Source organism: Apis cerana, linkage group LG10 (genome assembly GCF_029169275.1).
Source record: "Apis cerana isolate GH-2021 linkage group LG10, AcerK_1.0, whole genome shotgun sequence".
NCBI classification, from domain to species: Eukaryota; Metazoa; Arthropoda; class Insecta; order Hymenoptera; family Apidae; genus Apis; species Apis cerana.
In genome coordinates this window covers 5925512-5938378 of record NC_083861.1, presented here as the reverse complement: position 1 = coordinate 5938378, position 12867 = coordinate 5925512, and the positions used below count along the sequence as shown (strand labels likewise).

The following is a 12867-nucleotide window of genomic DNA, read 5'->3' as shown; positions in this document are numbered from 1 at the left end:
AAACCAAAAGATAAATAAACAACAGATGCCTGATCAACTTTACAAAAAAAGATCTCTATATGTATTTTACAGTTTTAACGGCTGTAATTTCTTTATATCACGATATTTTTTTTTAATATGATTAACATTATATATCAAGGTTCAAGGGTTTTGTAAGATTCTCTAATGATGAAAGAACTTCTTTGCATTATATTCTGGAAAAACGAGGTCATCGTTTGTTGACTGAATCCTTACAACTCTTTTTAATTGCCATATTTAATCCGACAATATTTGCAAAAATTTCATTATTCGATAAAGATTCAAGATGGATGAATACTCGTCTCATCGAATACAGATTAAATATTAATTTAAATACGAATTTTGAAAACTTTGGATCGTCAATTAAAATTATTTACCAATTGCAATAATATGTAACAACAATTTACCATCTTAATGAAATATTTTTCTTTCATCTCGTAGAAAACAATTTAAATAATTCCAAAATCAACAACACGAAATAACGAAATCTTTTATCTACGAATAATAGGAAATTATTGGTTCAAATTATTCGCTCATCAATTCATAAACATCGGTTAAACATAACAATTAAAATTTAATAATTTATTAAAATTATACATGATATTCGTTTCACGAATATAAACCCACGAAACAATTCGAAGCATGTTTATCGAAATTTCACACGAATATAACGCGCGTTAATTTCCATTTTACTCGATTTCAATCACTGAAGTAGCACGTATCGTTCCTCGTTTCGAATAAGTGTGGAATAATTGATTTCACCGCCTGTTTTAATAAATGTCTACAACGACTTGATGCACATATATATTCCTGAAGGATATAACGAATATTTTTCGTTCCTCAGTGGCAACAGAATCAGAAATTAATGGGGCCGGAAACATTATTGATCTTGTTGCTGACGCGTAGCGATCCATTGTTAACGAAAAAAAAAAAAAAAAACAGCTTGGTCTATTCTTTTCCACGGTACGGATGAAAATTTGCCAACTTAAAGGGGATCGTTCGACCTTAAGACGGCTATTCAAACAGCAAAATTGAAAGGAAGGATTTGTCTTGGATTGTTTGAATTTGTATACGGTATTGTACAATAGTTATTCGTTTTAAATGAATTTTAAACATCAGCCTTAAACCAAAGCTCTATCGAAGCTTTTCCACAAATTTTTCTACAATACATTAACTTTTTCGCAATGCATTTCGTCATATATCAATTTCTGCTTTAGAATAAATGTATTGTAATGCTATTTTATTTATTTTAAAGATACTTTTATATATTACAAGCAACGACAAATTATCATTCATTTGCTATTGCAATACCTCGTTTTTTCTTACTTTTTTTTCAAAATCTTTTTCTCCATTGATAAAAATTGTTAATTGTTAAAGAATTAATATTTATTTCCACAACATTGTTGCCTTAAAAATTCATTTAAAAAATATTTTCCATTTTCATCACAATTCCTCATTGCAATCCAAAATTACAATTACAAAATTCCAATCCAAAAACGTCCACGTCCATCGAAACTTCCCCAGAAATTGAAAATTTTACAAACGTTAAACGGCTGTCAATATTCGAAATATGAAGAAATTAGTTGCTCGTGTAACATCGTATCGTATAATATTTTCTGGCGTATTAATAGAAATTCTTACCTTATGTCGAGGAACCGCTGGCATACTGCTTGTTCTTCCACGATACTGTCTTGGCCCTGGACCTCGAGATCCCGTTGGACCAGCAGGGCTAGTTGGACTTGGACCTCCTGGACTCGCTCCCGGACTCAAATGAGACGAGGCAGACACTGCTCCAGGGCTTATTGCCGGAGTTCTGGTGGGACTTCTCGGCGAAGGCGATAAATGACCCCAAGGGCCGGTTTCCGCTTGCAGAAACCTATTGTCGGAATGAGAGGAATTTAGCATTAGAATTGTATTACACGTGGATTTCTATCTTATATGTGGAACGAGCTGCATTAACGATATACATAATGTTCAGGTATTATTGGGCGGCCAGATAAGAGATTTTCATCTTTTGTCTTTTGGGAAATGAGGAAGAAAATAAGTTGTTGATAAGTTGTAAAAGGAATTGTTTGATGATAGATAGAAGGAATGATATATTATTTAAAGAAGTAATAATATGTTGTAATAATTTTTAATCGAAATGATAATTAATTTGTTGATATTGTTTTGGGGAAAGTTGGATTCCGTTTTGAAAGAAGCCATTACCATTGCTACTTGAGGTTTTTATTACTATTAAATATTTAAATATAAATATTAACTGTTCGATTTTATATTACAACGTGATTTTGCAAATCAATTTTATTATTCTAAATAAGCAGATACGATATAAGTAATATAAATTTGCGAATCACATGCGAATCTTTTTAAGAATTAAAATAATAATTCCTCTTTACTAAAATATCTAACAACATAAAAAGCTACGAATAATTCAAAGCATAATTTGAATCTTTTTCAAAATTAAGAATAATTACTAATTATTTGAATGATAGGAAATATACACTACTGCATAAAAAATTCAGATTAAAAAAATAAAACTATAAAAGAATATTTAACAAACTTAACTGTATGATACTGTTGTTTAAAAAAGGCCCGACCAATTTCCTTTAAAAAAGAAAATAAAGAATATTATTCGAAAACACAAATGTTTACACGTTCACTACCGATGATAATAATTTCGATTATTCATAACAAAATCACAGCAAAAGATCGGACACAAATCATTAAAACTAGAATGAACTTATTAATTACTTATTAAAACTTTAGACTCGCGTATATTATTTATAATAATATCGAAACACAGTAGTAAACGTGTATCATTAACATTTAAATAAAATTTCCTATCAGACAATAACAAAAAAAAAATTAAAAACAGATAATATCAATCAAGCTTAGCTTACCTGTGCAAGTCTGGTGTTGGTCTTGCGACTGCTATGCTTGAACTACGACGTCTGGAAGTGGTCGGTGATTTCGGACCATCCACGCTCGAGTGCCCCTGGGATCCTGTCAAAGAGGTACGGTGCAGGCGAACCTCGATTTCGCTGCTCCTCCTTTGGAATGCCCTTTTGCTCCATCGTCTGCTCTTCGAGTCGGTGTTCGAGGCCTCCTGCTTTCTGAAAGTACCGTCTTCTGTTAGCATAAAACGTAATTGGACCTTTATTTTCACCGCTGGAGGGGAAGAGAGGGGGAATTGTTTCGAACAGGTCAAGTGATTTTCGACTTGTGAAAAATAGGGAGAGCTTACTTGGCCAGATCTCTGGCAGAGATAGCTTCGTTTCTCTCTCGTAGATATTCGGATAGTGTAAAGGGTAGAAACATTTTAAGTAAAGGTTTACGTAGGAGGATTAAATTTCGTTGGTGTTATTTAATGGGGAGTCTCGCTCGTGGAATTAGTGGTTTAATCATTGTTCTTTTTGTGGATCCTTTCTGTGATAAGATTGCTTGTTTGTTCCAAATGTTTGATTGAGATTAAAGCTGATGTTCGTTGTTATTACAAGATATTAAGATATAAATATGAAATTATTTTTGTATCTTTGTTTTAATATTTTTGATGTCGAAGATGAGTTTATGAATATAAGAATCGTTTGTGAGATATAAAATATAAATTATTTTCGTTAAAATCGTTAACTTGCCATTCTTTTTAATGGTTAATAGAAGTCAACGATATAGGATTCAATCTTACATCTCATTACATTATATTATACACGAGAGTTAATATTTCATGATAAGAATTATATTTTTTAATTTTTAAAAATAATGCATTTGATTTATTGTAAAACAATTCAATAAAATTTATATATGCACATTTTCTACGTAAAATTATATTTACGTATATTTATATCAATGTTCTCAATATCATTTAATGTTTTTTTTTATTCCTTATCAGTCTTCTTTATTGTTTGTGAGAGTGATATTTCATACCGATTATTGATATTCCATAAATCACTGAGTTTGATATTATTAAATTTGAATGATTTAAATCAAAAGAAATAATACAAACTTAAATATAAAAAATATATATTTTTCATCGTATGATATTTTGATAGTTTTTTTAAAATTAATATAAATTGGAATAACAATAAATATATCTACGATTATATTTTAATAAAATTTCTTGCTCATCTTTATTTCAATTATTTATTTCATACTTACTTCAAAATAACCTGTAACCTTTCATTCGGTCAAATTATTTAATAATTGATGAACTATATGGACATATAAATAATATAAACGTATTGTTTAGTTATTTTTTATGTTTAGTTATATTTATACACTGTTCTAATAAAATATTTATCGATTTATAGATCAAGATATAGTTGGAAATGATAATGATAATTTATTTATAAAAAAAATGTTGCATTTTGCCAAATAAAAATTTCATCTTATAAAAAATTAAAAATATTATTCTGGATATTAATATATTCATATACATTTGAGAGATCGATTTTAAAAATTAACTTTTGTATTTGTATTTGTAGCTTCTAAAATTAATCCCAAAGATGTCCCACGAATATATTACATCACCTACAAAGCCATAAAACAATTTTAATTTAACTTTGTGTTGGCAACTAATAGAATGACCTCAAGAGCGAAAAACTTAAGTCTTTAAAAGTAGAAGCATAAAAAGAGAAGGAAAAAGATAAAATAGAAAAAGAAATTAAACTAAATTTGATAAAAAATTGCGAGAAAAAGAAAAAAAGTATGAATAAATATTTGCATATTTTTTTTATCGAAACACAAATAAAGAATATAAATATTAACTATTTCTAACAAAGATAAAATAATCAAATTAAAAACTAGAATCATTTACAAGTGATCTATATTTAGTATTTCTACATGTTTCATATTTATACGCGAAATGAAATATATATAAAATTTTACTTCTAAAATAAAAGTAACAAGCTTAAAACTCGAAATAATTAGTTACCTTTTATTTCAAATAAAATACTCAAACTCGTCACGCGATTAATTAATACACATTTAAATCATTCGATAGAGATCCTTGGCCGACTTAGCCAATTAAATTAGCGGTGTCACGCTGGATAATTTACTATTTCATCCTATTTTGTCCATATCCCCAACATTTATCTGTCATGTATCAGGCATAAAATCGCTTTAAATCCGAATCTGACAGTCTTCCGTTCAAAATGGCTTCCATTCCGCATAAAAGACAGTGGCTCGTGGCAAGTATTGTACACTTGTACGAATTCGAAGATACACGTGAGAAAGGAAGCTGGAACGAGATGGTACGAGACACCAAAGAAATGTGATTTCACGATTCTAATGTTCTGGATTGTGTCGTCCATTTTTGAATCGTTGCAACTATTCCCTTTATTACATTTCACAATTCCTTGATTTCGTATACGAAACGTTTGTAATAACGTGTGGATTTGTTTGTGAAAGAGCTATTTTAAAACTAAATATTAATATTTTATTCGAATCGAGAGGTATTTATGAAGAATTTATGTGGATATTTCATTTTTGATATTGATAATGAACAATTCATTTATTTAGAGGAGAATTTTGGTTTAGGCATAGTTTTTTTTTCTAAATATATTCAATTTTTAATTGCTAAATAAGTTTATAATATCTTGCACGAATAAAAAAAATGTAATGTTGTTGTATTCGTATGAAGAATTTTTCGTTTGATAATAGATAATTTTTTTATTTTTGTAAAAATAAATTGAAACTGTTTCAGAAACTTTTGTATTCGAAGGATCTTTTTCGAGAAAATTGAACTTAAAAAATTGGTAACTATCGTACTGTTGCACGAGATTCACGGAAATTGCATTTTTCTATCGTCTGTTGCAATTTCCCATAAGAGTTATTTTCTTTATTTTGTAACGACAGATACGTGCTTAGTTATTGATATTGTTTCAGTCAATATGTGAATTATTTTCTTTTCTCTCCTTTAATTTTAACGAAATTAAAGAAATATACATTCAACATTACGTTCTTTTCGAAATATAACTCAACAAAAATTACATTTAATTTAATTAATCACGTAAAATATTATATACATATATAATTGATTCAAATTATTAAAAAAACGATTTCATTAAAATTATTCATATGTGAGAACAATTCGAAAACGATTCACAAATAGAATAAAGATTTAATAATTTTTCTTGCAAGAATTACGAAAAAACATTTAACAATTAATCTTTCATTGATCGAAATATTGATTCATTATGTGCAAATCGCGATTTTTTTATTAGTAAAAATTTTTATTACTACAAATTGCTACAAATTAATTTAAATTACAAGATAAAAGATATAATTTGATATTAAAAGAAAAGAAGAGTGGAAAGATAATTATAGGAAAGAATCAATAATTGCAGCATTATTACCACTTCGTTTTTCGATTCTTTCGAACGAGTTGAAATAAAAATATAGATAGTAAGTCATTGTTATCCTTTTGAAAGACTTATTAAAACTTGGACAACACTTATTCTTTTAAGAATGGAGAAGAGGACACAACTGGCGCGTGTAAATCAGCTACGAAAGAAAATTAAATTTCTTCTCTGTTAATCATGCGTCCATTTTCTCTTCAGCTAACTGTTAATATTTCTCTTTCTCTTTTTAATCGTTAACGAGCAACGAATGATCGAGTGGAATTTCTCATCTCGATCATGCACGAGAACATCGACCTTCATTGACTGATTCCACGCTCCCTTTTCTGCCCTTTAAATTGATGAAACATATTGAAGCGTATCCAGATATCGATTATACGTACAATACATGCGAATAAAAATTTTTAAATAAATTTTTCACTACGCATATTTTCGAAAATTATATTTAATTTATTCAATGAATAGGTTAATTTTAATTTTTGAAATTGCAAAAAGCAAGAAGAAAAATTGGCATGCAGAGATATTAGTTGATTTATTTGCTAAATTATAAAAAATTTAATTTTGCGAAGAGAGAGATGAAGATAGAGATGGGATGATGAATATTTCCGTATATTAAATTATAAAGTTTTCCATTGGACGTAAGTCTTTTTTTCATGTATAATAAAAATATTTTTAGAAACTTTTTGAAAAGTTAACGTGAGACGATAGATATTTTACGATTTAGATCAATCACTGACAATTTAAATAAGGAGCTATAAATTGTCATTCATAAGTAATGAACAGTAGAATTTAATATAATTATAATACACCTTGTGTACTATAGTTGCACAACGCGATTCAGGATGAACAAAGCAAGCGTGTCAGTTGCACGAACACAGCACAGAGAATTGCGTATTACCTTGACAAGTTTGTTTCACGAGCCTGTATAAACGATAATGTCATTCGACTAGTTAATCCCTTAATCATCAAATACCGTAATATCAGTCGTACAGCAATTGTGAATTATTTTGTCAATCACGAGAATAAAGATATTTTCAAATTGTGAATTAAACGAAACTAGATGTTTCGTCTACTCGATATTGTCATTTGAATGATATCAAATGTATACAATATGCACGATGGCGCACTAGTATACATAATGCATGGATGACAGAGTATTTGAGATATAACAATGACAGCTTACTGTGCATTAGTTGTGGTATTTCGATCGTCATGGTTGACTGAATTAGTTCTTTCCAAAGTTATATTTCTATGCAAATTTAGATCGGATGCAAGATGTATTTGTATTCAATTATTATGCATATATCGTATTCGAACAATTTTTCGAATAAGTTATTTATATTTAAGAGTGGAATAAGATTTTATTCACAATCTTAAGAATTATTTTTATGAAGGAATTTTATCGATAAATTTATTTTTAATATAAATATTTTGCGTTGTTATTGTAGCACGCAAGAAAAATTCTGCGTTTATTTGTTGATTTATTCTGATGCATAATAAGAAGCTTAGAAAATTATTTCATGGAGAAAATATAATTATCAATCCATTCAAGATCTATTATTGAAATGTCAGAGTCATTAAGAATTACATAATTATAGTGATGATTCAATATTTAACGAACGTGACATAATATCTTTAAGTTCTAAATTTAATCAGAATAAAAATATATTCTTGTTCGTTAGCGGATAATACTAAAAGTTTTTAATTTATATAATAACTTTATATTAATAAAACAAAGTATCTCATAAATAAAATATTTCTCAAAAAAGTTTCTTGTAAAATTATGTTTTATTTTTAGAAAACAATCTAAAAATATTACTTGATAAGATAAAAATAAATGTTGATGTTGAAAATTTATAAAAAATATTTAAATTAGGTAAAAATGAAACTAAATAAATTTTCCGCGTATTTTGCTATAATATATTATAATATTATAAATTTGATAAAATTACCCAATATTAATTTTAACATAAATATTCAAATAATGGAAACAAATTGAAAAAGATTTTACCCAAGATTACTCACTATGAATAAAGCTTAAAACTTTCTTATAGAAAATTCACTACTCTCTAAAATCTTGGCACAAAGAAGTACGCAGATTATATAAAAAATTCACCTTGGCATCTGCTAAGCAAATAAGATATTTCAGGAAATAGTTTCAACATCATGTTTCCTTTGATATTGTATGACTTTTATATATATATGTATTTATAAAACACTTTTTCATAGAATAGAATACATTAATTTAAAAGTTATATAGAAAGGATAGGTATGATTCATCTCATATACAAGAAATAATATCTTTGAACTACAAAGCTATTCTTAAAATTATTCTTCGTATATAAAGGAAAAAAAAATAGAAGAGTTTTTAGCATTAAAGGAAGAATTCATATAATCAATATGTTAACTATGTAATCTTTAAACTTCATCCTGAAAAATATAAAAGTTTCTCATATCAATTAAGAAAATCTTTAATGGATTCTTTAATGGAGTGATTTAAATCTGTTATAAGAGTGGAGAAAATATATTTATATCAACTTTAGAAAAGTTCAACTTTTATTTAAAAATAGTTACTTTTTTCACAAAAATTTATTGATTTATTGATTTATTAATTTAAAAATATTTTTTTTTATGCAAGACAAAATTTCTATTTAATCTATACACTTAGTTTATGTGATATCGAATTCTTTTTTAGATATATAATTTTTTAGATATATTTTTTAGATATATCACACAACAAAATCCTCGAATATTATAATAACAAAAAGTTTCAGATTATTTTTCTATCATTTGTTACGACGCGTCGAATAAATCAGATTCGAAATTTAATTTTATCGTCTTTCATTCATGCATTTGCATGCATTCTATTAACGTGGAGTAGAATAAATTTACTGCAATACTTAGACACAATGTGTTTGTAATTAGATCGATTTAATCGGATCTTCCGTTTTGCACTTATCGTTCAACAATTCTGATTCAATCGAGAAACCATTCCATTTAAACTCTATTTCTGCATCATTTCTCCTGAAACTTTATTTCTTTCTTGACATTTTTCAATTTTACTTCTTGCCATTGTATATATATTATAAAACAAAATATAAAACAATTTAAACTTGAATAATCCATTTAATAAATTTTTAATACAAGATTAATCATATAAGATTATTTATATAATTTACAATTACACAAAAATCATGAAAATCTTCATAAGCTGTTTTAAAAAATTCAAGTATTTTAAAAAATTGTGTCCTTATTGAATATTATATATCATTTATATGTTAAAATGTCCCGAATAAAATCCAATTTAGAGCGATTTCAATTTGAACTTTACATTATCCTTGTTTCGTATTTTCCATTATCGTGTATTTCACGTTGTGTTTCATTATTATTGCAAAATTGCATCGTGTAGAGGAAATTTCGATTTACAAGGCTTGAAGAGAGAATTGGAAAACGAACTTGAAGGGTGACAGAACTTGGTTCATTAGATCTGTCGATTTTTAGATTGATTTTTATGCCACGCATCAATCGAAAAGATTTTTTCTTTAACCTTTTCGAGACTGGTCCGAAATAATTTTTTAAAGAATCACTGACATTAAAAATTTTCATATCTTTTTATCCAATTTATTCTACAAAAAGAAATAAAGAAAAAATACAATTTTCTTATATTTGTAATTATTAAAAGAGAAAAGAGATTATAATTTTTTTATTACGTTTATAAAGATTTGCTAAGAATTATTTAATGTATTCTTTTAAATCTAGTTCAAAAATTCAATCAGTGTTTAATATGAAAATTTCGATTCTATTAAAATTTAATACAAAGAAATTAAATATATTAATTTAAAGATAGAAAAGTGGAATGAGACAATTTTTTTAAATGATAATCTCTTATCTAAAGTCTAATATATTCAGATTTTTGTTTGTTCTAAAGTAAAATAAAAAAAGAATAAATAAATAAAAGAAAAAGGATCGAGACGAATGAAATATAGGAGAGATCTGTAATCTGTAATATTTTAGAAATTTTTAATTAATTGATATTGGAGGATAATACAGAGTGATATTCGTATTTATAGGTTTATGAAGAATATGGCAGATTGACAATCCTCATAAATCCTTGTATGTAATCTATTAAACTTGTATTGGTTAACAACTAAATAGGACGAAACACTTGAGTTTATCAATAAAGCTTGTTACATGGAAAACGCGAGTAATTTTTCTTTACCTTGAAGTAATTTATTAAAGCTATTTTTACGATTGTATGGATGAAACATATCTTTACTTATTAATATCATGAAGTATGATATTGTAAAACTTGTAACATATTTTTTAAATGGATTACTTAGTTGTACAGGGTATTTGAAGAAAGAATATAAAGCCTTACAATATATAAAAAAATGATTCATCCATTAGAGATTATAAAATCAATTTTCAAAGGAATTAACTTAATTTTATATATTTTTTTATGCTTTTATATAATTATATAATTATAATTATATTATTATTTATTATTTAGATTATATTATAATTGTGATGAAAAATATTAAAGAAATAATTAAATCAAATTATTAATAATCAATAAAAATACATGTATAAAACAAAATATTTTTCATATGCCAGTGATAATTAAATGGAATATTTTAAATACCTTTTCTTGTGAAAGAGAAAATAAAATTTACATCCTACTACTATTCTCTCTTGATTTAAATAATATTATAATCTCTTTTATTTATAAATATTCTTTTATTTATATAAATTTAGAATCAATTTTAAATCAATTTGTATAACCACTTTTTATTCCTTTTAATTAGTATCATAATTCTTTGAAGCTATTATATAATTCTGCTTTTCAATATCTATCTTGTGTTTTATTATCGTAATAATAAATCGCAATAAGACACCTACACATTGCTACGATTTAAACTCTTAATTAAATTCTATAAGAAAATCGAGATCAAATTAAAATCACCAACGACAATTAATTTGCGAATGTTCGAACGAAAATTTAAATGAAAAATATACGAAATAAAACAGTCATTTTAATTCAATAAATCAAACGAAACTTTCTATTTTGCATAAATAAATTGTTCTGTGTTTCTCTTTTCTGAAATATGAATTATCATAAAAATTTGCATTTGCATCTTAACGATAAGCACGTGATAGTTCAAGACGACGATATTCACCTGGGTATTAATTTATCCTCGAGCATGCTTGGCAAATCGTCGGAATCTTCGTTGAGGGCGGCAAAGAAATCTTGAAACTTATCCGGGAAACTGCTTGGCGGGCAACTGTTCATGGAAATTCTATCAAGAAGCTCCGTGGAATTTTTCTCGACGGTCTCATGATGATCTGACACGGTTGACGTTGCCATATAGTAGACCACCTAGTTTAGAAATCAGTCTAAAAGATTTAACTAGCCTCGAATTGTCGAAATCTCCTTCTCGTTATCTCATCCATTCGTAATCACAAAACTTCACCGAACTTCTGTAACTTCGAACAATTCCACGAAACTTCTCCAATAAATGAAAAATAATTTTCGAAAACAATGACAATCCTCCAATAATTCACAATATTAAAATTTTTAAAATCCACAAATTGTTTAATAAAATTCAATAATCACAATATTCAAGTTTTCCAAATTCACAAAATTATTAATTGTTCCTCTTTAATCAAGTTCAGTCACAATATTCAAATTTTCCAAATCCATGAATTATATCCGTCTTCAGATTTTCTTCAGATCGTCTTTCAGAGAAATCGGAATATAACTTATCCTCCAATGACCACAATATTTTTCGTCCACAAAATTATTAGATCGTGTTCAGAGAGATAGGGAATTATTCTTCCAATTAAGCTATAAGAAAATACAAAGGATGCAGCATTGTTCCTCACGTGGGTGGAGAACAATAAACAAGAAATTCCAACGAAATTCTTCTCATCGTTTCTAACTTTTAATTCACTCGTCGAGTCAAGGATCGAAGATGCACAAAATACGCGACGAGATATAAAACGTACGTTGTATGAAAAAGAATTCACGATTTTTTTCGAAAGAGAGCGACGATCGTTCCGCTCCTCACAAAACCCTGATGAAAACTGAAGCTCGCATGGTTGTTGCGCCTCGTTCTAGCCTCGCTAAGTGCACGAGGCTTGCGCAAATGTGACTCACCCTGAAAGCTCCCTCGAAACGATGATAACTAGGTAAAAATGATCATACGATTTGCAATGTTTCTTATTCTCATGCGTTTGAATGATCGGTGAGAGGAAATAGGATTAAAAGTAACCCAGGAATTACAATATTGTAAATAATTCAAAATTTGTAATTGTTATTTTGGATATTTTCGACGTACAGAATGTTCAACGTTGTTTCAGCTCCAGTGTTTTTTCTTCTTCTTGAAATTAATATATTTTAGAAAAAATGGAAGAGAAAAGATTTCAGTATTTTTGTATCTATGGATTTATACGATGAGTGTATATATTTTGAATATAGAGAATGTTCATGTTATTA

At 27.3% G+C, this 12867-nt stretch overlaps 1 protein-coding gene across 2 annotated transcripts in view; it reads right to left on the bottom strand.

Moving 5' to 3' along the window:
* LOC107994521 (GTP-binding protein RAD-like) overlaps positions 1 to 12452 on the bottom strand; it is a 42492-nt gene extending 30040 nt beyond the window's left edge. Inside the window, exons 1-4 of one of the 2 annotated variants that reach the window (XM_017051484.3) lie at positions 11549 to 12452; positions 2919 to 3131; positions 2584 to 2622; positions 1660 to 1894 (exon numbers count right to left, since the gene is read on the bottom strand). In XM_017051484.3, the coding sequence (XP_016906973.2) occupies positions 1660 to 1894; positions 2584 to 2622; positions 2919 to 3131; positions 11549 to 11736 (675 nt within the window). In that variant the 5' untranslated portion in view covers positions 11737 to 12452. The remainder of the gene's footprint in view (positions 1 to 1659; positions 1895 to 2583; positions 2623 to 2918; positions 3132 to 11548) is intronic. The other variant, XM_017051485.3, reaches the window with a different exon arrangement.
* Positions 12453 to 12867: the final 415 nt, after the last annotated feature.